The sequence below is a fragment of the Emydura macquarii genome, unplaced genomic scaffold (genome assembly GCF_026122565.2).
Source record: "Emydura macquarii macquarii isolate MOO-44397 ecotype Brisbane River unplaced genomic scaffold, CSIRO-AGI_Emac_v2 contig_2636, whole genome shotgun sequence".
Classification (NCBI taxonomy): Eukaryota; Metazoa; Chordata; order Testudines; family Chelidae; genus Emydura; species Emydura macquarii.
The window spans coordinates 40,163,770-40,191,206 of NW_027132773.1; the positions used below are offsets into that span (position 1 = coordinate 40,163,770).

At 40.0% G+C, this 27,437-nt stretch overlaps 1 protein-coding gene across 3 annotated transcripts in view; it reads left to right on the forward strand.

Annotated features, from left to right (window-relative positions):
- PHTF2 (putative homeodomain transcription factor 2) overlaps nucleotides 1-24,047 on the forward strand; it is a 165,334-nt gene extending 141,287 nt beyond the window's left edge. For 2 of the 3 annotated variants that reach the window (XM_067564535.1, XM_067564534.1), the window contains exons 16-18: nucleotides 15,405-15,500; nucleotides 20,596-20,721; nucleotides 21,572-24,047. In XM_067564535.1, the coding sequence (XP_067420636.1) occupies nucleotides 15,405-15,500; nucleotides 20,596-20,721; nucleotides 21,572-21,592 (243 nt within the window). In that variant the 3' untranslated portion in view covers nucleotides 21,593-24,047. Of the gene's footprint in view, nucleotides 1-15,404; nucleotides 15,501-17,830; nucleotides 17,922-20,595; nucleotides 20,722-21,571 lie in introns of those variants that run through there. The other variant, XM_067564536.1, reaches the window with a different exon arrangement.
- Nucleotides 24,048-27,437: the final 3,390 nt, after the last annotated feature.

Sequence of the window (27,437 nt, forward strand, 5' to 3'; positions counted from 1 at the left end):
ATTTCCATTTCACAAATCAGTTAGCCTGCCAGTGTTCTATTCTGTGTTAATTTAGGTGAAACAAAACTGTACATGTTAGATGCCAAAAGGGCTTTCGCTTTCTACCTGAATAGAACCAAAGAGTTTAGGAAGTCACCATGTTTTTCATTTCTTATACACTAAAAAATAAAGGGCAGGCAATTATTTTCTAAGTGGGTTAGGTTATGTATCAAATGGTGTTACAAATTAGCCTCTCTCTCTCTCTCCTGTTTGGGTTTAGATCACATTTCACAAGGGCAAAGGCAGCCTCCTTGGTGTGCTGTAGACATACATTGTAAAAATTTGCAGAGCTGCTATGTGGATCTCTGTTCACACATTTACAGAATGTTGTGCACTAGACTTAGCATACTGGTCAGATGCTGAGTTTGGTAAAGTGGTATTTCAATCACTGTCTGAGTAGGACTTTGTCCCATCTTCCTCAGAGAACAGTACTACTTCACAGTCCTACTCATGGGATAGTTTGAAAAGAGGCTACTCAAATTAAAAATGAGGGTTACTCACCAGTAACTGGAGTTCTTTGAGAAGGATTCTGCACATTCACACTCCCTGTTCATTTTCCCCTCTTCCTTGGAGTCCTAATAAAAATCTTGGATCTGAGGAGGTGGTGGAAGAAACAAGGCGGTTGGACTGCTAGGCTTCTTTTTATAGCCTCACTCTCACAGTGTTCAGGAACAGTGAGGGGAGAGTCATCCCGGGGCTTGAGAGCGCTTCAGCACACACTGCCATAAAACATTCCACCATCAGAGCTGCAGCACCAGCTCATCCTGTCCTATGAATATGAATGTGTAAAGTCCATCTCGAAGAACTCTGGTTGCAGGTGAATAATCTTTATTTACAGATAAGTAATCTAGTTTTACAGCAAGACTTGATTTTTAAATATTATGTCTCCTTTTGCCAGTTATTTGTATGTACTAATCTGTTTAGATGAAAGTCCATGACCTCTGTATGATTAGAAGTAACGTGAAGAATTTATGTGGGGGAATATGGTTATATTATTATAAAAAAATTTTCTAAGTAAACGTAAGTTAGCAAACTTCAAAATTCCATTTAACATATAGATCAAGGTGGTTACAATGTCCCTCAAAATGAGAAAAGCTGCCCTTCTTGGATAAAGGATGAAGGGGGAGTTGATAAAAAGCACTGGGGAAAAAGTAGTCACTTTATAGTTGGATTTTCTATTAAAATACAATGGGCAAAAATAGAAATCTTTCCATAGTTTAATCTAAATTACAGAAGTAATGTTTGTCTTTATGAATGGGTCATTTTAGTTCATCCACTGTAATAAAAATAAACTTTGCACCTCTCGTCAAGTTGACGCAACACATGCTCTCCTGCCACTTATCCTTGACTACATGCTACACCTTAAATAGTCATGATTAGCCACCAGCTCCATTAGGGTACACTTGGCGGCAATCACTACTTTTCCATCCCTCCATAGACAGGCATTGCATTTTCGCACACCCGCTCATGAGATGCTTTTTGAGAAAGATCCAAAACCTTTATCCGCATATATAAGAGCTGGGACCCCAGACTAGTCTTAAGTTCACCAACTAGACCCTGTTTGAACCAATGGCGACCTGTTCTTAAATACATCCATCCATGAAAATGGCCTTCCTTGTCGCCATCACTGCTGCTCGACAGGTTGGCGAAATCGTGGCCCTAATGGCATATCCACCATACACATTGTTTTAGAGAGATAAAGTCACACTATGCCCACACCCAAGATTTTTACCGAAGATCCCAACATTTTTTCATCTCAATCAACCAATACACCTTCTGTGCTTCTTCCCAAAGTCCCACAGCAACCAACAGGATGCGGCTCTACCCACCATAGTCATGAGATGGACATTAGCCTTTTACCTGGACAGGACTATACCTTTCCAAAAATCATGGTTTTTCCTCTTCATCACCAAAAGAGCCAAAGGCACTGCCATATCTAAACAACGCCTCTCTAAGTGGATCTCAGTGTATACATTTGTTACAAACTCCATGATAGACAACCGCCAATCTCAATCAGAATATATTTCACCCGTTCATTGTTTCTTAATAATGTCCCAATTGATGACATTTGTAAAGATGCCACAACACATGATGCCACAATGGACATTCCTAGGACATGCTGTCCCCTCAGCAGTACATGTCGCTCCAAAGCCCCAGCCTTCCAACTAGGGGCACTGCTTTATAGTCCCCTACAGTGGAGCACCCAAAGAGACATCACTCAAAGAAAAAGAGAAGGTTACTCACCCCATGCAGTATCATAGAGTTGGAAGGGACCTCAGGAGGTCATCTAGTCCAACCCCCTGCTCAGAGCAGGACTAACCTCAGCTAAATAATCCCAGCGAGGGTTTTGTCAAGCCGCAGCTTAAAAACCATTAAAGATGGAGATTCCACCACCTTCCTAGGTAACCCATTCCAGTGCTTCACCACGCTCCTAGTGAAAAACTTTTTCCTAATGTCCAACCTAGACCTCCAGCCCCTGCAACTTGAGACCGTTCCTCCTTGTTCTGTCATCTGCCACCACTGAGAACAGCCTAACTCCATCCTCCCTGGAACCCCCTTTCAGGTAGTTAAAGGCTGCTATCAAATCCCCCTCATTCTTCTCTTCTGTAGACTGAACAAGCCTAGTTCCTTCAGCCTCTCCTCATAAGTCTTGTGCTCCAGCCCCATAATCATTTTTGTTGCCCTCCGCTGGACTCTCTCTAACTTCTCCACATCCTTCTTGTAGTGTGTCCAGTTTTGGGGCCCCCACTACTCCAAATGCGGCCTCACTAATGCCGAATAGAGGGGAATGATCACTTCCCATGATCTGCTGGCAATGCTCCTACTAAAGCAGCTCAATATGCTATTAGCCTTCTTGGCAACCAGTGCACACTGCTGACTCATATCTAGCTTCTTATCCACTGTTACCCCCAGGTCCTTTTCTGCAGAACTGCTGCCTAGCTCGTCGGTCCCCAGTCTGTAGCTGTGCATCGGATTCTTACATCCTAAGTGCAGGACTCTGCACTTGTCCTTGTTGAACCTCATCAGATTTCTTTTGGACCAATCCTCCAGTTTGTTTAGGTCCTTCTGTATCCTATTCCTACCTTCCAGGGTATCTACCACTACCCCCAGCTTAGTGTCATCTGCAAACTTGCAGAGGGCGCAATCTACCCCATCCTCCAGATCATTGATGAAGATGTTGAACAAAACGGGCCCCAGGACCGACCTCTGGGGTACTCCTCTTGTGACCGGCTGCCAGCTAGACATGGAGCCATTGATCATTACCCATTGAGCCCTATGCTCTAGCCAGTTCTCTATCCATTTTATAGTCCATTCATCCAACCCATACTTCCTTAACTTGCTGATAAGAATACTGTGAGAGATCGTATCAAAAGCTTGGCTAAAGTCAAGGTATATCATGTCCACCTCTTTCCCCACATCCACGGAGCCAGTCACCTCTTCATAAAAAGCAATCAGGTTGGTCAGGCATGACTTTCCCTTGTTGAATCCGTGTTGACTGTTCCTGATCACCTTCCTCTCTTCCAAGTGCCTTAAAATGGATTCCTTGAGGACCTGCTCCATGATTTTTCCAGGGATTGAGGTGAGGCTGACCGATCTGTAGTTCCCTGGATCCTCTTTCCTCCCTTTCTTGAAGATGGGCACTATATTTGCTTTTTTCCAGTCATCAGGGATCTCCCCCAATTGCCACGAGCTTTCAAAGATAATAGCCAATGGTTCTGAAATCACCTCAGCCAACTCCCTCAGCACCCTCGGGTAACCTCAGTAACTGAGGTTCTGCGAGATGTGTGTCCCTATGGGTGCTCCACTGTAGGTACGGCAGTGCCCCTGCACCTGGGATTGGAGAACTTCATCAGCAGTGCCCTTTGGACTGCACATGTGCAGCTCCCCTCCCGCACACTGTGTGCACTATGTATATATAGCGCTGTGCGGTCTGACTGTCCTGAGTTCCTTCTCTGCTGCAGAGCTTACATTTTTCACTCTGAAGCAGAGAGGAGGAGGGTGGATAATGGAGCACCCATAGGAGGACACATCTTGAAGAACCTCAGTTACTGCACAGGTTACTGAGTAACCTTCTCTTCAGAGTGTTCCAGGGTACTAATGTACCCTCATTAGAAGGGTAGCTGACACTCTGTAGATCCCTCTGGAGGTGATCAAAGATCAACAGTACAAGCTGCTAGATATTTTGCAGTCGGCAACACCAGACTGTCCAGAGTGGCACTACCTATTAATGACAGTCTCCTGGATCCAGCTAAGATGATATGCACAAAAGAACAATTCCAGCCTTTTCATTTTCCCATCCCCCACCTAACTTCTTCATGATGGATGCTGTGAATGAACAGTGTAGGCAGCATTTTTCAAGAACTATCTCCTATGACAAGGACCAAAAGTGACTGGATCTCTTTGGATGAAAGTCTTACTTATCCAAACCCTGCAGTTTTGGATTGCGAACTATTGGGTGGTCATGGCCAAATATAACTTTACTAATTATAACAAGCTTACAGCCTTTATTGAACAGCTCCTACCCGGGGAGAGAGCATTTCCAGTCTGTTGTTACAGAGGGTCAGCTATGGGCCAGAACATCTCTCCAAGTGTCCCTAGACACTGCTTCCAGATTCATCTCCACAGCAGTAGTTGTGCACAGGGTGTTATAGCTTTAGCCTTCAGGGTTTCCTAGAAAGAATCAAAACAGTATAGAGGACTTCCCTTTTGATGGTCATAAGCTCTTCTTGAAGACCAAAAATATAATCCCTGGACATGCTGAAGGACTCCAGGCTACCTGATGTTCATTGTGCATTTACATACCTATGAGCAAGAAACAAGTCAGTAGGTTAGAGTCTACCCAGAGATCACCCCTGCTCAGTTTTCAGGGGTATCAAAGACCCATGGAATCCTCCAGAAAGAAACACAAGTTTCAGAGGAAGAGGGATGCCCAACTAGCCTCCAAGACCACCCAGGTCTCATCTAAACAGCAGTTTTTATTGGGTTGGTCAAGGTTTGAATCCTCCCGTTCCTCTGATTTTACATCATTCTCCCTTTGGTGGCCAACATGTCTATTTCCACCAGGCTTGGGAGCAGATCACCATAGACCAATGGGTCTTGGAGGTCACAACATTGGGCTGCACTATCCAGTTTTTGGCACTCTCTCCTTTCCACCCCTCTTCTTCATGCATCTTCAGCTTCTACTAAGGCAAGAGTTGGAGACTGTCCTCTGGCTAGGATCAATGGAGCCTGTCCTTTCCCCTTTCACAGCAGGGGATTCTACTAAAAAAAACTTTCCAGTACCAAAGGAGGCCGATCTAAGATGGCTGAATAAGTTCATGAAGCCTCAAAAGTTCAAGATTGTGACTCTAGCAACTATAATTCTTTCACCAGAGGAAAGGGATTGACTTTCATCCCTTGACCTACAGGATGCCTACTTCCTTATAACTATATACCCATTGCACAGGAAATACTTACGATTCTCTATAGGTCACAATCATTTCCAATACTGAGTGCTTCCTTTCGACTTATCTTTGGCCCCAGGGGTGTTTTTGAAGGTTCTTATGCAAGTGGCAGCTTACCTTCAGCAGGAAGCAATTCTTGTCTTCCAATACCTCAATGACTGGATACTCAAAGGCCACTCTTTCAGGGCAGTGTTATCAACCCAGAAAGCCCTTGATGTGTTCCAAGAGTTGGGCCTACAGCTGAATCCAAAGAAATCCATATTCGTACCGGTCCAAAGGATACATTTTATAGGGGCTTACTTGGACTCAGTGACATCCAGAGCATACCTCCCTTTAGACAGTTTTGTAATCTTATCAAGACTGGCAGGAGCAGTTCAGGTAAGTCCTAGTTCCTATTATTGAGGTCCGATCTTCAACTCTTTGGATATATGGCAGCATGCACCTTTGTGACCAGACACGCAAGGCTATGCCTTCTTTGCTTCCAAGATTGGTTGAGAACTGCCTATTCTCTGACCAGGAATACCTTAGAGAGGCGTGTGATAGTTCCCTTGCATATAAGGAACTCCCTAAACTTGTGGAAGAAGCAGTCCCACATCTGTGGAATCATCCTTTTCAGCTGCCCAACCCCATCAGTGACCCTAACAACTGAAGCATCCCTGTTGGGGTGGGAAGCCCACCTCAAAAACCCTCATGTTTCAGGTTACATGGACAGCCCACGAAGTCAGTCTCCAACTTATTGGAACTTAGGGTGGTCAAGAATGCTTGCTTCCTTTTTTTGCTTTTCTTTGGGGCGAAACGATCAGGGTCATGACCGACATGTTCTGTATGTTTTACATCAACAAGCAGAGAGGAGCAAGATCCCCCCTTCTTGCACACCAAAGCTATAAAACTCTAAAACGGGTGCATAACCAACCATATCCAGAGTTCAACAGTCTGACTTCCAGGCACCCTGAACACCACTGTGGATGCCTTCAGCAGACACCTCTCCCACGACTATGAATGGGAGCTGGACACTCAGGTCCTCCGAGACACATTCCAGGGATGAGAACAGCCAGAGATATATCCTTTCACCACCTCTGAGAACAGGAAGTGTCCTCTCTTCTGTCCAGTGGCGATCTGGGTCACTGCTCCCTCTGGGACGCCTTCCTTCTGTCATGGAAAAAGGGCTCTGTTCTATGCCTATCCCGCAATTCCCTTAATTTTATGGGTGCTGAACAATATCAGGCAGGACAAGACCAGAGTTTATCCTCATGGCGCCTCTACCTGGCTGAGACAAGCTTGGTACACTTACCTACTTTAGCTCTGTGTCCAACTTCAGCTCTGTGTCATGCCTCAGGATGTGACACCTGGATGGTTCTTGGGAATAGAGGTTTCCTGCCCTATGGAGGTACAGTAGGTGTTATTGAACAGTAGAAAAACATCAATCCGTGTTACTTATCTGCAGAAATGGAAGAGATTTGTCCACTGGTGCGGTTGTTGCTACCTCTGGATGGAATCAGTTCTCCTTTCCCTCATCCTAGATTACCTGCTGGATCTGAACTTCTCCAGATTATCTATCAGTTCAGTCAAGGTACATCTGGTTGCCATATCAGGCTTTCTTCTTCCAGTCGAGGAATTCTCAATTTTTGCTCACCCGGTATTGTCAAGATTCATTGGTCTGGGTAATCTTTCCCCATGTTAGACCCCCCCCGCCGCCACCCCGTCTTGGGATATCAACCTGGTTCTCAACAACCTTCCGAGACCTCCATTTGAACCAATGGCGACCTACTCCCTACTTCATTTATCTATGAACACAGCCTTCGTAGTTGCCACCCATGTCAGCCTGTAGGGTCAGGAAATTGGTGTATTGATGGCAGATCCCCTTCTTTACCATGTTCTTTCATCCCTTTACATCCACATCCTAGATTCCTACCCAAAGTTACATTGGATTTCCATCTCAACCAATCTACCAGTGTTTTTTCCAAAACCTTACAGTACTCCGCAGGAATCCTATTTCCATGTCTTGGTCATTAGAAGGGCCTTAGCTCTCTAGCTGGATAGGACAAAGCAGTTTACGAGATCTCCTAGACTCTTCATATCCTTCCCAGATAGGTCTAAGAGGACTCTCATTTCTGCTCAAAGACTTTCAGAATTGTTATTGGGTTGTATCTGTACTGTTATGTGTCTGCGGGTGGTCACCCCCACCCCCCAGGGGTGAGCCTGCATTCAGCCAGATCGTAGACGACATTTGCTGGAGTTTTGAAGAATGTCCCAGTATTTGAGACATGTTGACCTGCTTCCTGGCCTTCAGTTCATACATTTTTGAAGCATTACACTCTGCTCCATGCTGTCAGATCCGATGTGTCACTTGGCTCTGCAGTACTATCTTCAGTTCTGGATCCTGTTCCTTAGCTCCCCCCTCATTCTAGGGATACTGTTCAGAAGTCACCTGAAGGGGACCTTCCCCAGGGCCCTACTCAAAGAAGAAAGAAATGTAACTCACCCTATAATGTAATTGTGGTTCTTCTAGATATGTGTCCCTATGTGTGCTCCACTATGCTTTTACCTTCCCCTCTGCTTTGGTTGTTCCCTAGAAGATGAATGAGTAGAGAGGGAACTGAGGGCAGTTGGCCCACCCATCCTTATAGCATCTGTGTCTGCCACAAGGAGGCACAGGATGCATGTGTGGGCCGAACTGATGCTACTAGCTAAAAATCTCTGACCGAGGACTCAAAGTGCATGTGCACCTGAAATGAAGCACCCAGAGGGGGACACATTTCAAAGAACTACAGTTACTGCACGGCTCTTGACGTTACCATCACTGGGTGTATACACTCTTCAGCTGAAAACAATACAGCCAAACTCAATAAAAGCAGCTGTCTCAACCTAATTTTTATGCATATCACAGACCTGCTGAACCACTAAGAAAGAAGCAGTGCTTCCATAAGAGAGATCCATCTGCTTTATCTATGACAACCTCTTCACATCTTTTATCAACCACCAGAAAGCAAGTTTAACGGTTCATTATGAATCTTTTTCCATTCCTTCCCATTTTTGGAGACAGTCTCATTTATATTTGGGAAGCCCGGAACAACATTACAATAACCTAATAGATCCTCGAGATTAACCAGGATGGTTATTCTCTTCAATTCCAATCTGTCCCTACACCCCATCCACCTTCCTCATCCCTTTTCGGGGACTCCTCTTGAGGATTCTACAACATGAAGTTCAGTCTGTGTTGTCCCTCACAGCTGTAGTAGAGGTTCCTGTTCAATTCAGGGGAAAGGGCTCTTGTTCTCATTTTTTCCTGGTCTGCAGCAAAGAAGAGATTGGAGAGTCATTCTGGATCTAAGACGACTCAATACATAAATTTGACTCAAATTCAGAACAGTGACCTTAGCCTCAATAATCCTGTCCCTAAACCCACAAGACTGGTTCACAGCTCTTGACCTCCAAGATGCATATTTCCAACCATCCTGCACACAAGAAATATTTGCATTTCATAGTGGGTATACAACATTTCCAATACAGAGTTCTTCCGTTTGGCCTGTCAGCAGCCCCAGGGGCATTTACAAAGTTTCTGACAGTAGTGGCGGCATTTCTCAGAAAGCAGAATATTCAAATTTATCCTTATATTGATTATTTGACTTATTCAAGGTACCTCTCCTCAGCAAGAGTCTGTCAACATTTGGTAGATTCTCCATCTGTATGCCAGTCTGGGACTCACAGTAAACAAGGAAAAATCTGACTCCATCACAACAAGGTAAAATTTATAGGGGTCTTCTGATTTCCACCCCAGTATTAGTCCAGATTTGAGACCACCATGTGAATCATTACCAATTGCAGAACAACCCTTTCACAACAGCAAGATCATGACTTAAGAGTTCTGAGGCACTGTGCGTCATACATATTTATCACTCTTCATTGCCACACTTAGTCTTCATTGCATGCAGGACTGGTTGAAATCAGTTTACACTCCAGTACAACTTCAAAGAGACATGCTGGAAGGGGGGTTACTCAGTTTGTACTTCCTTCTCTTCTGTGATGGAAAGTTCCGATTCATGTATGTAAGGGTGTCCCATTTGCACTACCTCTCCCCTTGTTAACACTGGTGATGGATGCTTCCAGTCAAGGTTGGGGAATACATTTAAATCATCGGGCTCAAAGTCTATGGCCAAAAATTGCATCTTTTTGATACATAAATATTTTGGAGCTCAGAGCAGTTTTTCTGACATGTCATGTTCTTGCATCTAATCCAAGGCAAGTCAATTCAAGCGACGACAGACAAACATCACTCTCCAATGTTTTATATAAACAGGCAGGAAAGAGCCTCTTCTGTGTCAGGAAGTAATCCAGCTCTGGGAATGATGCATCAGCCATTTAGTATCTGTCACTTTTATTCATCTAACCAAACAAATGAACACCCATATGTTTTGGCTGGGAAGGTATTTTTGATCTGACTGCGAATGATCTGTAAAGAACTCCGTTAATCAGAATGTTTCCAAAACTGAGTTTAAGAGATCATAGACTTGTTAGCCACACAAGTGAACAAAAAATGCAATATTTTTTGCTTGGGATGGGTTGCTGAGAGTTGGGTCTCTCAGGTGCCTTTCTAATATCATCATCTTGATTCCTGATGCCCACCTATCCCTTTAATTTTGCATAATCTGAGAAACCCCAGGATGCCACAGCAACAAAATTAACTGCACCAGTCTGGCCCAGGCAATTTTCGTTCCCCAGACCTGCTGATACTGTCAGACTCCAATAACGTTGTCTTTATTCTCAAATTTGATCTTTCAAGATGACAGGAAGACTGCACCTTATAACTTGAATGCTTATTGCTTAACAGATGTAAAGAAGTCTTGCTCCAGAATATATAGAGTATTTTAATAGTAGAAAGGACTCTAAAAGATCTTTTTATAATGACAAATGGAAAAGGTTCACCGTTTGGGCACAACAGTGTTTCATCTTTTCTAACAGACCTTCAATTCATTTTAGACTATCTGCTTTCACTAAATCATCTGGACTTTATTGGCCCTATAAAAATGAATCTAGCAGCTATATCTTCTTATAGTTCACAAATTCAAAATCAAAAAGTATTTTCACACCTTATGGTTTTTAGATTTTTAAAGAGTTTAGTGTATGCACTCTCCCCTCTGCCCCAATTGTGGGATTTTAATGTGGTATTAATAGGACTGATGAGTTCCCCCTTTAGCTGCATGTTCATTACATCATCTTTCAGTGCAAACATTGTTTTTAGTGGCCATTATGTCTGCCTATCAGGTCGGCAAAATTAAAGCTTTAATGGCAGGGTCAACATACATTATTTTTCATAGAGATTTTTTTCTTTTAGGTCTAATCAGGATTCCTTCTTGAAGTGGTTTCTGACTTTCATATTAATTAGACCATTCATTTACTGATTTTTCTTTCTCCAATCTCTTGCTAACAGTTCTGACAGAAAAACACACACTTTTTAGACATTTTGAGAACATTCTATTTTTATTAACATATAACCAAACCATTTACAGTCCCTTCTATATTATTTATACTCTATGTTGAAAGAGTAAAAGGGAAAGCAGTTTCTTCCCCAAGGCTATCCAGATGAATTTCAGAATGTATTTGACTATTATCAAATAACTAAGCTTGATCCCGTTGCTCAGGTAAAAGCTCATTCTGTTAGAGCTCAAGTAGCATCTGTGGTTTCCTTTAGAAATGTCCCCATCTCCAAAACTTGTAAAGCTGCCTTCTGGTGTTTAATTCATACGCTCATGAAACACTATGCTATTGGGGAGCTTCTTGAGCTGGTGCTTGCTTTGGCAGGGTAGTTTTTCAGTCCACATTTAGTTATGATTCTGTTAACTCACCTTCAGCAGCAGCAGCGTTGTTTGGAAGTCATCAGGAATGGAATACATATAGTCAATCAGTCAAAAAAGAAAAGCAACTACCGTATTTCCCCATGTATAAGACGCTCCCATGTATAAGACGCACCTTAATTTTGGGGCCCGAAATTTGAAAAAAAATGTATTACAGTACATCAACGGTTCTCAACCTTCTTTCCCCCGAGTACCACTCGGGCCAGGTACAGTCGGGTCAAGTACCACTTGACCCAACTGTACCCGACCTGAGTACCACTCGGGGAAAAAAGGAAGGGGACTTGTGGTGGGGTTTCGCGGCGGCAGCGGGAGAGATTTCCGGCGCGGCTTCCCGGCGGCAGGGAGAGATGGGCCGGCGGGGTTTCGCGGCGGAAACAATACCCGCCGCCGAAACCCTTCCGCCCATTCCCCTTCTTCACCCGCAAAGCTTTGCAGGGGTGGGAGGGAAGGCCCATTCGGCGGCGGCACGTGTACCACCCAGCCCTGGGGTAAAAAAATCTACAACCACTGTATAAGACGCACCCAGTTTTTAGACCCCAAATTTTTCGAAAAATGGTGCGTCTTATACATGGGGAAATACGGTACTTATCTTACCGTAACTAATGTTCTTTGAGATGTTATCTATGTGTAATCCATGCCCTTCTTCTCTACTATATCATATTCCATAGTCATGCAGATTCTGGCTAGCAAAGGAACTGAGATGCAATTGTCCCTGCTTTGCCCTTTTTATGTCTTCTGGGGTGTGAGGGTAGCTAGGGCATAGGCCTTGGCCAACAGACATTGCTGGCCAAAATATTCTGATCTCATTGCTGTGGGCTCATGTGCACCAAGAGTGGAATACATTTAGACAATACATCTCAAAGAACATCAGTTACTGTAAGGTAAGTAACCATCTTACACAATTTACCAGCTTATTAGCAACTTGCCTATTGTGTAGTGTGACTGGGTCAGACTAAATGGCAACCAGAGAGTGCTAGAAGGCCAATATATCAGCCCCAGGCTCAGCAAGTCCCTTTTCCCCTGGTAGCTGAGCAGGGGTTACTGTAGGTTAATTAACACACCTGGACCTAATCAACGCTCCTCTCAAGACTTGTTAAAAGCCTCCCCTCCAGAGAAAGGATGTGACTAGAGTTGTGAGAGTGAGGCGAGCTACCAGAATGTGTGTGAGTAGGCAAGACACTGCCAGAAACCAGGAGGGTTTAGGAGAAGAAGCAGAAGAGAACCCCGCAGCTCTAAGGCTGGGGGAGGGAAAAACCCTGCCTGAAGAGGGCAAAGGACCTTTCCCAGACCTGGTGGCCTGATGGAAAAGACCCTGCCAGAAGGGGAAGATAAAACTGGACATTTGGTTCAGCACTACCATGCCCAATGGGGCTGTCAGAGGTCAAGAGCCTCCCCTGACAAGGAGTCCAGGGAGGGCCCCTGTCCAATCAGGGTCCGGACATTGTCAAGGGGCACGGGGAAATAACCCAGGGAAGCTTGTAGCTTTCTTGAAGCCACAGCACAAGGCTGCTACTTGAAGGGTCCCTGGGTTGGGGCTCTGAGTCAAGGGTTGGCCCGGGCCCCTCTCACCCTCTACTGGCCATTCACTGGAGGGACAGGAGTCCCAGCGAAGAGGCAAGGGCCACTGAGAACCAGAGACAAGACTAGGACCCAGCAGGGAGCGGCCATCTTAGAGAGGCTGTATTACGCCCACCACCCCCTCCAATTAGAGAGTGGAAGAACACTAAGGGGTGAAGCAGTTCCCTCACCTACCGCAAGAAGAAAGCACTGGACCCACCGAGGTAGAGAGAGAGCTTTGTCACAGTAGCTTTAATCAAACCAATTAATAGTGCTAAAAACAAACTTGAACTGACTGGACAGAGAACACATCTTTCAAAAATTACCAAAACTCTGAATTCAACTCTCTTGTCTTATGATCTTAGTTCCCCAGTTTTCTCTCTCTTGATGCAACAAACTGTGACAGACTCCTTCACAAACACACATTTGGAGAAATCTTGGCCTTCTATTTTAAATGCTGCTTCAATAAAGATGGAGTTCAAGTTTGCCTTCCATAAACTAAGTTTCAACTGCTTCCTCCTATTCTGGGTTCAGCCTACGGACTTTGTATTTGGTATCAGCAGGAGAAATAAAGGAAAGGTTCCAGAGATTCTCTTTTTTAGTTTTGTCTTTGTGTGGTTTCCAGTACTTTTATTTTTTAGTTAGCTCAAGACAAATTTCTAGTAACACTTTGACATTAGTTCCAGAGGGGTAGTCATGTTTGTCTGTTTTTAGCAAAACAGCAAGAGTCCTCTGTCACCTTAAAGACTAACAAATTTATTTGGGCTTTTGGGAGCAGAAACCCACTTTGTCGGATGCATGAAGTGTGGCATACTTCAACAAAAAAAACCTTCAAAAATAAACTCCAGCGTGAAACTGCAGAGCTGGAACTCGTATGCAAACTTCTGAATAGAGACTGGGAGTGGGTAGCCCACTACAAAAAATGCTGTTCCCTCTTTTAACATTCACACTTTCTCATCAACTGTAGTGAGTGGCCTCATCCAGCCTGATTAAATTTACCTCGTTAACACTTGCCCTCCTCACTGTGATGTAACTAACCCATCCTTGAATGTGTGTATATATACCTCCAAACTGAAGGTTCCACTTCATGCATCCAACGAAGTGGGTTTCTGTGGATGAAAGCTTATGCCCAAATAAATGTGTTAGTCTTTAAGGTGCATGCCACAGGATTCTTGCTGTTTTGACACTAGTGTTATCAGCCTGTAATCTGTCAAGTCCTTCTGAAATGTCTTTCAATTGCTTGTATAAGTAAAGTGTTGTATAAAATGTGTGCTATGTTTTGATTAATGTCCTCTTTGTACTCAGGGCAAAGTAGTATGTCATTGAAAAGCTTGGGGAATCAGCCCTTCCTTTTTTTCAGTAAACCAGCCTGAGGTTGGTTATTGCAAAGTATTTTTTTACTCCCACAGTGTCGTTTAGTTATTACTTTCTCAATTTGAGTTAGTAAGCTAAATATAGTGAGCACAATTCATTCCTGTTTTAGAGGTGATTTTGATTTCAGAACTATTCCCACTTAATTATAGGGGGGGTATAGCTTGAATCAGTCTTAGATCTAAAACCAGAATGCACTTTTAAATGAGCTGAGTGTAAATTATAAGTTTAACATGATTGTACCTGAAAACTTCTCTCCTCTTTTTTGTTTTATTTTCATATTCTGGGCAAATGGCAATGCCTTCTTTTCAGAAGTACAATCAGTAACATTGAGTAGGAATGTATTTTTCCCTGTGTGGTTGCTGGTAGCCATTATTGGGTCATTTCTCATGTTTGACCCTTAGCTTACATTAATGCTAGTTTAGATTCTTTTTGGTTCTTTAGTTTTTGCTCTGCTACTTGGTATCTGTGACTTTGTCTTAAATTGGTCATTTATTTCTACATTTTTTTTAATGTAAAAAGTTACAACTTTAAATTTTTTCCTTTAACTTGTTTTTATTACTTAATTATCAAGTGATCTTTGCTATGTTTTGGATGTGGAAGGCAAACAAAAGTTGCATATGTTCCAGAGTTTATGGAATGCCTGGAACAGGAAGTTAAATTATAATTTTTAGCTACACTTTCAGGATAACTGTCATTTAAAAAAAAGTCTCACAGAATCATTGAACTCAGTGTTCTGTTTTTCTGCTTCAATAAGAAGTTTCATTCATTGGCATATTTAATTGTCACCTGGGGAATTTTGTTAGTATTAAGAATCCAGAGAGAACAGAGAATCTTGTGTCCTTTAAGCAGCTTTTATTGTTCTTTCTTTTCAGTCAAATTTGTGGCTGTGTTAAATTACAGCTTTAATTATTGTCTTAATGAGAGAGTGAAAATTATTTTGTTACATCATAAGATGTTTTATTATAATATTAATCATACCAACATTTGTTCTTAAAAAAAGAAAAACCCTCTTGATTTCTGCAATAGTTATGCATCTACCATATTATTACTGACTAACCATCTTATCCTGTCAACAGTTGTTTTTAAATGAATTCCTGCTAACTCATTGAGGTGTTAAATAAATATTTTATTTGAATAGATAAACCTATACTTGAAAATGGAGAAGAAGCCTAATAAAAAGGAGGAACTGACACTTGTAAATAATGTTTTAAAACTTGCTACTAAACTACTGAAGGTAAGAATGAAAATGGAATACTATAATATTATACATGATCAAGAAATAGAACATCTTGCTTAATAAGAAACCTTCATAGCATTTCTGTAGCATGCACTATATACCCTTCCTCTTTAAACCCACTTTCCCTAATGGTCTGTGTTGTCACCATGATACTTTCTCTCATATGCTTCAGTCAGTTATGTTCTGTCGTCACTATGGATTGCGAATAGAAATGTATTAAAATCATTGTTAAGTTTCATTTTTGTAACCGACAGCACATGGAGAATATAGTGAAGGGAGCCTTTGGGATAGGCAATACATACACAGGACCCAAGAAGGAGGCGTCAATAAGCTTGCTTTGTTTTTGATCTCTGCTCTGTATCAGGCACTAAGTAGTCAATAACCATAACATTTAAAGTTAATCCTCCTAAATTCTGCAATAGTTGTCGATTAGTTACTGTTTCAAATTAAAATTACCTTACATTTACATACTCAAGAATCCTGTCATAGATGTGAAAAGTGTTGTGTGTTTTTTTTTTTTTATAAAGTTATGTAGTCATGGTCATTTCTATGCCAGTTGCAGAGTGTTTCATCCAGACTCAATGTTAAATGATACAGTTGTAAATGATACTTAAGTAAATGAGACTATGCTGGTGAATAAAGTTATATATTTACAGGTGAACTAATTGTATAGGTGAAAATAAATATCACTAATCATAGGGAGGAGTGTTTTGGAAACATTACTTCCTTTTGTCAACTGAACAATGTATTATGATTGAACAGATGGAAGTGTTCACATGTCAGATTGATTGTGATTTAGGAAGTCATTCACCAGAACCTTGTATAGAAGGCATTGTATTCTAATGCACTTCACTTATTATTCTCATGGACTTGTTCTCTGCGAATCTGGAGACAACTACTGGAGTAACTCTTCCCACTTGCTTCTGGAGGAAGAGTTATGTAATTTTTTCTTTTCCGCTGAGAAGTACTGATGTATCAGACTGGTTTTGACAGCTGTTTTGTGCTGTTTTGAAATGCAGATACCAAATCTAGATCCAATCACTATTCAATGACAAGAAACTGTTTGGTGAGGTGCTGGTCATTACAATGAAGAACACCACTGAACTTAACATATGATTGTGGGTGTGATTAAGAAGTTTCTACCTGTTTGAGAGAGAGAACGGATTCTACCTGTATTCCCTATTTTAAGATAGATAATCTCTGTCAGACCAGTAATATCCTTCAAGCCCCAAAAAAGTTTTAAAGATTATTCATTCTGGAGAAGGGGAAAAAAACCTCTTCTTGCTTTCACTCTTCTAGGTATAGCTTGGCAAGAGGTTACAGATATCCCTTTCACGCCTCTAGAACTAATGGCTGGTTCAATATCTCCAGTGAAAGGACCAGAAGAATTGCAGGTTACAATGCGGCCATACTAGCCCAGGCCAACCATGATTGCCTAGGGAGAAAGTAGGGTGTTTTAGCATTGGTGCTGGTTTAACCAATGACAAATGAGTCTTCTAGATAATTAGGTCAGGTTCCTTGATTCAATTTTCATTAGCATCACATCCTGCCATATAATTTTGACACAGATTTCATCCTGTTGTGCACTGGTGTAATCGTTCATATCCTAATGACAGACTAGAACACAGATGTCTAGTGTGTACTTTTTGTTATTTGAGAAGGATGTGATTTTTGTCACAATTTGGATCTCTTCTTCTCATATTGCCTTGTCCAGAAATCCATATTGAGAATGGAAATCATAGTGTTCCTCTTCCAAAAGATCATCTCTCAGGACTTTGTGTTCAGTGGATCTCAGGGGCATATCTATATATGTACAATCACTTGGTTAACTACTGGTTAGAATACTTTTATCATCAACAGGAACTCTCCTAACATGTGGCCATTCCTTCTATCTTATCATCAGCTCCCCACTGTTTAAAAAAAATCTCCCTTCAAATTAATCTACTTGCATACCTGCTCATACCTGCTCAACAGGCAGTTATTCCACCCAGAGAGGTCCCCAAGTATGGAGCATGTGTGCATTTTCATTCAACTAGTCTCTGAATGACACCTTCCTTGCCTTAATTCCCCTGCTGCAACTCTCGAATATCAGGAAAATCCAGAGGGATTGATTCAAGATGATTTTATTGCCCACTTTTGGCCTACAGGGCCTGGTTCCTCATTCTTTCAGATAAGTCTCTGAGCTTCCCCACCTCCTTAGATGCTTGTGCACTAGGAACAGTGCTTCATGAGAACCACAGTTATAAATGTAACAGCTTTGAGGCTGTCTGATGGATACTCCAGTCTTTTCCCCTTGAGCAATAGAGATTCTCTTTTCTTCCAGAAAGACTTCAACTGGCCTGGGCTTACCAACATAACTGGGAGTCATCTTTCATCCTCCAATGGGTTTTTGCTGGAGTTTCTCCTAAAAGGAAAAGGAACTTCATTGGTTGTTCATCATTTAACATCGTATACATCATTTAGCATTTGACTGGCAGTTCATCCTTATGTTTCACTTATCTTCAAGGCATCTCAGATGCTAAATGGATTTTAATTTGGTACTTCATGCTTTCTTTGAAGGTCTCCTATGAACCACTCAGTAAAGCTTCCATCTATATTCTTACTATGAAGTCACTATGACGAGGATCCATAAACTGCAAGCCTCTTCCTGAAAGAAACTCGCTACTGTTCTTTTCAGATAGGGTCATGTTTTGTACATTCCCACCATGTTCCAGACAAAAGTGTATACTTCACTGCTTCACACCAAGAAGTTACTCATATTTTCTGCCTTTCATCCTAAATCACTTCACTTGATCAAAATAATTCTCCTAACATGGTCAGAGCTCTCAAATTGTCCTTTAATCAAAAGGGCTTGTTCCAAAAGTCTGGTAGTGTGTTCATAGCCTAGTGTGTTCAGGGCTTACTACATAAAGGGCCAAAAGTATCTATAGATATGATCTTTAGATGTGCCAACATGGTTTTCAAAGAGTTCTGCAATACTAATTTTTAAAAATACATACCTCTGAAATTGCTGCTTACTCCACTTGGCGACTTCATAGAGCCTCATATGAAGAAATCTTAAAATCCATCAACTGGACCTCCATTCATTCACCAAGCATTCCAAAGCTGATGTGGCAGTCTCCTTAGACACCTTCTTTGGGTGCAGAATATTTCTGATTAAACTTTCTTTTTAGATTCTGCCATTCAACAAAGTTCAAAATATTGGCTATTAAATAGTTAACAAATGTTTTGAAGTTTTTCCCCATCTTCCTTCTCTATCTGACTTTATTGTTTGCTCTTGCCCCAGTAGTTGTGTCCAGATTTGTGGAGAGGCCACTCCATGAGAACAGATCAATTTAGTCTCACCTGTTAATTGATTTTCTTACAGAGTGGCCCTCTGCCAGTGTGGAACATCCTTCCCTCTTTGTGTTTTTCCTAGGTTTTTTGCCTATGTTTTCTAGCGTTGGAGGCATTCTCTTGGATTTTGGGTGCCAAAGTGACTCTGAAAGGCCATGATCTGATACATTTGCATATTCCTGCCTCCAGAAGCAAGTGGGTAGATCTTCCACAGTAATTGAAGAGGGCTATTAAGAGAATATCAATTAACAGGTGAGAGACTATGTGATCTAATCTGTTACATATTTCCTTCATATGCAATAGTATAATAGAACCTTTAATCTGCACTGAGTTTAGACTCACTGCATATTACTGAATTGTGCAGTGTAACAAGTTTGTGGAAAAAATGTGATCAAAAACAAATATGAGTATGCAGGAGGCAAGTAACTAATTTTTATGAGCTTTCCAACCTCCCACACTGTGAAAGTTGATGACATTTTTTGCTACTTAGGCCTTTGTGTGAATTGCACAGTGGGGAACAATAATTTTTCCTTTCTCCCACCCTTTGCCTCTCTACTCTAGATTGTAAACCCATTAGAGCTTTTTATTCTTTTCTCTCTCACAATGTGTATGTTGAACACCTACCAGAATGGGGCCACAATCTTAGCTGGGCCTCTAGGAACTACTGTAATACAAGTAATAAATAATAATTCTTATGGCTTATTTGCTAATATGAGATGTCATTTGTGAACTCTGATTGTATAATTACCATCAGCTATTTTGGACAAATGTAAAAAACTATGTTACAGAAAGCTATGAGTCAAAGATAAAACAATAAGAAAGTAACGTTTTAAAATATTTGAATAATTTTGACACTATGCAAAGTGTCAGGTAACGCCATTTCACATTAAATCGTTGTTTAATAGTGAACAATGTAATCTCTGCAGCATTATGAATATTTGCTATGCATTTGTTTGTGTTGTCTTGATATTTTTTATTGATTTCTTGAATTTGGTTTCTTTTCATACTAAGAAAATAAGTGTTTTTGCCTGGAGTGATACCCTTTCTAGAACAAACTGAATTAATGCCTTTGTAGTACTAATTTCTGTCCTCTAACACTAAGAAAAAGATAACTGTCATATTAACCCTTTGGCACAATAGATAGATCTCCTTCTGCTAAGAGCTAATATATGATGTATTATTGCTTAGCATCTGTACATTTCAACTCTTGTCATGAAGAGTTGTAAGGTTTTTTGTTTTTGCAGCAGAAGTGAGGAGGCATCAGATCATAGGTTTTTTAAAATCCTCTTTGAGATTATTGTACAATACAGCAGTTGGTCTCAAATGACTGAGCTCTTTCACTTTCTCTAATGTTCTGCTCAGCCCTTAAATTCTTGCCCTTTTCACTGCGCAGCACCCTTGTTCTTTTGGAAGTCTAATCTTCAGTTTTCCCAGTATTTATTGGATTAAGACCAGGAACTTCAAGATCCTTCTCAAGCACATACACTGTGCCAACAGAGTGGGCAGTTAAATCAGCTGCTTGACTGTCCCAGTGCAGTAATTGGAGTTGTGAGCAGTTTTTTTCCCCCTTTAAATATTTTCTTATTTGTCAGTACTATGGCCCTTTTACAGCCTCAGAAGCATTCAAAATTACATATCACAAATCTTGTTAATGTGTTAATGTGGTCATGGGTATTTGTTTCATATTTCCTGACATTAAAAATTGCTTTTGTGTGATTTCTGCTTTTTAATTATGTAAATATATTTCTATTGGTAGGAATTGGACACCCCCTTCAGGTTATATGGGCTTACAATGAACCCACTGCTTTATAACATCACCCAAGTTGTCATCCTGTCTGCTGTTTCTGGTGTTATCAGTGACTTGCTTGGATTTAATCTAAAGGTGATCATTTCCAGTACCATGTATTGATCCAGAACACGCAAAATGTCACAACTGTATCTGCATAGTGACCTCAGTTAAAATATATAGTAAAGTTATGAATATTGTTTGAAAATATTTCATCAAATGTAACTTACATAAACAGATCTTCATTCTATTCTTAGAATACACCAACCACCAAGAAACTTTTCACATTTATTTCTTCCAATCTTGGGCCTTCATTTAGCAGATATACTTCTGTACAGGCTCCATTAATTTATTTAGCTAATCTTAAAAATGCCTACATCTGATTCAGAAAATGGTCTCTGCTTCTTGGCCATTGATTTCTTACTGCTGGCTTGTTTGCAGTTCTTGGAGTGCTACAGAAAATGCACACATCACTTCTTGCCCCACAGTATGAATGATGTCACAACATGATATAAGATCACAGTTTCTCACCATGTAGCATGTCACACCATGATGACTTAAGAAATGAACTGATCATTTACCACTCTCTGAAATGTGAGCTGTCATAATTTCCAGATTCAGGAGATAAGGAAATGTCAGTAGTATCAGTAGTAGTATCAGGCCTCTAGTCATGATGCTCAGCCATTCATTTTTCTAAATAGATTACAAAATTATCTGTGTTTTGTCACAAGCACAGAAATGTAACAATGATTCTGTACACTTTAGACACAATGGTATGTTTTTAAATGTAAACAGAGGGACATATTGTAATTTTAATATTTAACCGAAAATTAATGCAGAATTAATTACTTTAAATGGAAGCAGAGGATGTACTGTAACTAATATTTAACTGAAAATGTAAAATTAGAATTAATTAAAATGCTCATTGCTGCTTTCACTTTTTCAGCTCTGGAAGATCAAATCATGACAATACACAAAGAGAAGATGTAGCACGGTATTCTGGCAAAATGCATTGATTGACTAAACTGCCTCAGAGCAGTCACTGAATCTGGGCTTCAGAAGCTATGGCCTCTTCAAGGATGTAGTTTGGAAAACTGAAGTGTTTACATCTGATTGTCTTGTGCAATCTTTATATTTATTTTATCATCTCACTGTTTTTTATGTTTTAGTTGACATTTGTATTTTATTTTCAAGTATTGGTATGCTTAATTATTGAAAGGGTTAGAAAACTGATATCCAGATACTTGAGATCCTGATAATTGGTCACACTAAATTACTGTATCTGTTATGAAAACTAACATCAATATTAAGTTTTTATACTTCATAATTCATGGATAAAAATATGTAGATTGTTACAGTAGGAATGAGACATATTTTCAAACAAGTGAAAGTACTGACAATACGGTATGACAGGTAGTGGAAATATTTTATATTAACGCTAGAACCAAGCAGGTTTTTTACTATCTTTTTTTTGAGTGTGTCCAGGATCTAAACTGATTAAGCTGCAGTTTAAACACCCTTGTGTATAAATAAGGTATTACATAGCAGGTCAACAAATACTCTTTGATAACATTTTTATTAGAGCAATAATTGTAAATGGTTAACATGCTGTAAGATATTTTGATAAAATTAACTATTGTATTTATTTGAAACACTAGGCTGTTTGCACAGCTCCGACTGTGCATGCTCAATATGTGCACTTTTTATTGTTACTTTTAATTGGTACCTTTATATATAGTAAAGGGAATATATTATGGTGGACTGTGGAGCAATATATTATCTTTGGAAGCTGAGTATTTGGACTTCACTTAAAAGTGGAAAGAGTTGTTAATGGAAGATGGTAAATTATGTATGCTCAAGAACACGACAAATAATCTCCTATAGGACACTATAGTATATGCCATTTGTACCACATTTAACTTTTAAGAATGGTTGTTACATTATATAGAAACTTTTCTTTTTCTAAGTCTTATTTGTTTGGATTGTGTTACCAGGGCCACACCTCCTGCAATTATAAAAATGTAGTTTGCAAAATCTGTCAGCTAAAACTAGTATGCAGTGTTCTTGTAGTTAAAGCAATTTTTTTTAAATGCTGCTACTGTTAGCATCACCACACTCCTTCTCAATGTTTTTACTTAGGTTGCCAAGTCTCCTGACTAACCCTGATACTACTTAAGGAGGGTGATTTTGATGACAGATTTGTTTTGGGGATTTACATTTTAGATTAGATCAATTGGGACTCATTAATTCCTTAGTGTATCAGATAGTTTTTGAATATGGCAAAACTAGAAATTCGTCCCTTCAGAGTTATTAGTTAGTTTGTGCTTAAACATAACATCCTGCTTACAAAACTGTACTAGGAGGGCCAATATCATGTTTGAGTATCCTTAAACATTTTGCCTTTAAGGGAGTATATTTATTATTAGAATTTCAAAAATCATCTGCTTCAGACTGGGAAAGAGTAGAAAATGTAATAGGCTATGTTAAAAAAAAAAAAAAAAAAAAAAAAAAAAAAAAAATATCTATATTATACTTACTAATCTTCAGTCATTAAATAGTTGAGGTAATGTATCTTAAACTTGTGTGGTATAAAAATATTTTTATATATAAAGCAACACAAACAAGCATTTTGTATTTTATTTGCCTATGTACTAATGTTTAATAATGACCAAAGTGCATTCTGGTTTTTGAAGGAATGTATTGATGGAGCTTTAAAAACATGTTATACTTAGTTTCTCATGTGATAAATTTGGCTGCATCTGATCTGTTTCTTCTTCCTCTATGTTGTCTGATGTTGGAATTGTTTTTAGGAATTAATTATATTTTATAAACAGGTTTTTTTCCCCCAGAATATGGTACAGACCTACACAGAACTTAATTTTGCACAGTATATATTTTAAGGGGAGGGGGGGAAGAGTACAGCAGGAGTTGTGTAGGGGTAAAAGATGAGGCTGTTGGTTTTTGCAGCCTGTCACTATAATTTATTCCAGAATCAAATATTTTTGAGAAACTTGTGTTGAGTGTACTGCTTTCAGAAAAAAAAAAATTAAAAGTAACAGTTTGGGTTGGAGATGGAAATTAGTCTGTAAGTACATATACCTCACCAACTAGCAACATGCTGGGTTGTTGCACGAACAATGGGAACATGGGGAGAATAAAATGAGGGTTTGTAAAAGGAAGCGAAAGGTACTTCACTGTAAATGCAGACACATGTAAATTGCTGCCATTAGGTATATCAATAATACAAGAAAATAAATCAGAGAAACGTTCTACATCCCTTAATATGGAAAAGCCAGTACAAAAATAGAGGTAAGTAGAAATATGGCAGATCTTGTGTGTTAACTATTGTTTTTGCCATATGTTTTGTTAACTGGAAGTGTGATGAGGCTTGGAATAAAGCATTCTGTGGCTGACGGTATAAAATTGTGCAATGATCTGTGTCTCTTGTAACTGCCACCATATTTCTATTGAATTTGTTTGCTTACTTTGACCTAAATTCAGATTTGTGAAGCTGAAAAGGGGCAAATAACCCTTATTCTATTGGAATTAGGGGTGTTCTTCAGAAAAGTGAGCAAAAGCGAGAATTCAATTTAAGAATTTAAGGTGACTTGTGAACTGCAATTGTCAATAATCCACCTCTTAACTATGGAAAAGGAACAGAACAATGTACTCAGGATAGTTTTTGTTCAAGCAAAGTGGCTTATTTTATCAACAAGTTGCTTTGCAATTAGAAAAGTAGGTTTATCAAAGGTTATTTCTGATTCATTTCACTAATGAGCAGCATAGGGCAGCATTGAGCATCCACAACCTTAATTCTTTGAGTTATTTGTCCACATGAATCTCAATTCTAATGCACATTCACCCCGTATGTGTGAGATTAGATTCTTTGGGCCAGCAGTGTCCATTGAGGTACATCTGTGCACTACATGTTCTTGTGCCTTTGACCCACGGACATAAAGGTCAGAGCAGGCCCAACTGCCACTCAGTTCCTTCTGACCTGCAATGGCAGTGAGACAGAACTCAAGCAGTGTCTGCCTGCTTTCCTACAATCCTATGTCTAGGATTAGAGGGTTTTGTGCCGGTTTATAGTTAAGTAGCTTATTAACGATTTACCTCTGATGGCTTAAAAACAAAATCCAAAAGAATCTAGAGATTAGTCAAAATTTGGAATTTCCATTCCACTGGAAGATTAAATATATCAAAATTTCCTTTTGTCACATATCAGAATGAAAAGCTGAAATTTCCCACAAAGCAAAAATCCCTCAAAATTTCATTTTGGAAATATTGAAATACCCTTTTCAAAACATTTTGTTTCAATATAGTTGAACACTACATTTTGACTTTTGTATTACACAACATCTGTTACATTGTTACATTGCTTTGTAATATAAAAATCAAAATGATAGTTGAAACAAACCAGTTCTAACTTAATTTAAATAAATTTGATAATTTGTCATCAAAATTGATTAGATCAGTATTTTCCCATAAAATATTTCAAGTAAATCAAATCAACATTTTCTGATGGGAAAATTGTTCTGTTGGAAAACTTTCAACCATTTATACAAAAAACAATTTAAATTAATTTTACTGTGGTTTTCTCAACATCAAGATGTTTAAAAAAGGTAAATCTCTGTGCTTTAAATCTTTTCTGTTTTGTGAGGCTTCCATACCCCTTAATGACAGGCACTCTGGGTGTCTTTTAATCAGGGAGAAGGGCAGATACGAGGCTGCTGTTCTATTGGCTGCTCATTTTCTAAAGTGTATACAGAAGGTGAGAAATGCCTAATTAAAAGGTTTGTTAGAAAGCTCAATGAAGAGTGCCTCAGACAAATGAGTCCCATAAGGACTACTTCCTTAAACAGCCACACTTGAGCAGTGTCCCAGTGAGCTGTAACTCTACCCCATACGTTAGAACTGCTTCCTCCACTAAATTAACCTCAGTTGTCAGCAGTTGAGGCTCCAAAGGCAAAGAAGGTCTTGATCCAGACTCCACCTATGTCTGAGAGGAATAGGAGCATGAGCATCACTCCAAGGAGGAGCTTAAGCACGTTCCTTCCATAGTCATCATAGTTCTACCTTGTATCATGCTCTGCAGTTGAAGGCCAGTCACCAGCCAGGATTGAATTCCACTGATTCCTATGGAACTAACCAAAGCCACATATTTGTCTTGTTTTATCTGTACTAAATTTCTCATAATTATTACTTATTATATGGATCATCATAGCAGCTAGGAGCCTCAGTCATAAACCAGAACCCTGTTGTGCTTGGTGCTGTACAAACACAGAACAAAAGATGGCCTCTGCACCAAAGCTCTTACAATCTAACTATATAAAGCAAGAGACAACAGGTGGATACAGACAGACTGATGGAGGAGTACAAGGAAACAATGAAACAATATTGGTCAGAATGATAGGCAGTTATCTCAGCACACCAGCAACCTAATTGTTGTCAAATTTTTTGTAGGCATCATAGCAAAGGAGATTTTGAAGGAGGATAATGAGTTTGTTTTGTTGATTTGTATGGGAAGCTTCTCCCAAGCATGAAGGTGAGCCTGGGAGAAACCAAGAAGGTGCTTATTTTGAAATTTAACAAGTGAGCGATGGAGGCTGACATCATAGGCTTATTAGAGGTGCAAGTCAACTTTTCCATACGGAATAAGAGAGAAGGTAAGCTGGGAATAGGTTGTGAAGAGCTTTGAAAGTGAATATATGCAGCTTATGTTTGATACAATAAGGAGAGGGAGCCTGTGAAGTGATGAAAAGAAAAGGGTGATGTCCAAAGTGAAGGGCTAGGAAAACTCTTTGCAACAGCATTTTGCATGGATATCAGTGTGACAAGATTGTATTTATCTAGACCAGAAAAAAGGATGTTGCAGTAATTGAGACACGAGATGATGAGAGCCTGGAATTGTATCTGTGTGGATGGATAGGAAAGGTGGTATCTTAGAGATATTATGCAGAAAGAATATGAAAGTTTTTAGACATAGCCTGTATGTGTGAGGCTTAAGAGGGAAATCCGAATCAGAGGTGACACCCATATGAGTGACAGGTAGAATGCTGATGTAGTCCATGGTGATTGAGAAAGGAGGTAGTGGGAAGAATTGGGGAGAAGGAAGATTGAGCTCTGTTTTAGCTATGTTGAGCTTGAATTCATTCACAAGATGTTAGAGAGAGAAGCTGAGATTGTAGTTTGGACAGAAGGAGACGAGAAGCTTCTCACTCATGTTTCCCTGTGCAGTATAGAATTCTAGCATAAATGGGATCACTCAAGAATCAGTCTTGCAAAAGATTTTCTGCTGATGGGAGTTCCCCAGGACTGATACATTTGCCACTGCCACAAGAAATATCAAATATTTTGTTCCGGGGGGGTTCGAATCCAGGCTTTCTGACAGATGTTTTTCTCATTCATTGGACTCCAACACTAATATAAGCCATTCCATTAATACTGAAGGTCCTGAGAAAAACAGATAAGAGGCAGACTTCATTATCTTAATAGCACCAGTGTAGGTCAGATAGTTTTGGTACTCTGATCTCTTGCTTGTGTCTACCAACTCTACCTAATATAATCTCTCGAAATTTCAGTGAGATCTTGCACTTGGATCCAACATCATTATATCTAATAGACTGGATTCTGTCTGGATAATTGCTCTTGACAGCAACTGTGCACATTCTGATTCATAGCAGATGTCCCAGTTTCTGCTGTTTTGGACTATATGCTATCCTGAAACAATCCAGCCTCTCCAATAGCTCCCAGAGGGTACATTTAACTGCAGTTTTTACTCCCCACCCTCTGAATCAGGGCCATATCTTTTT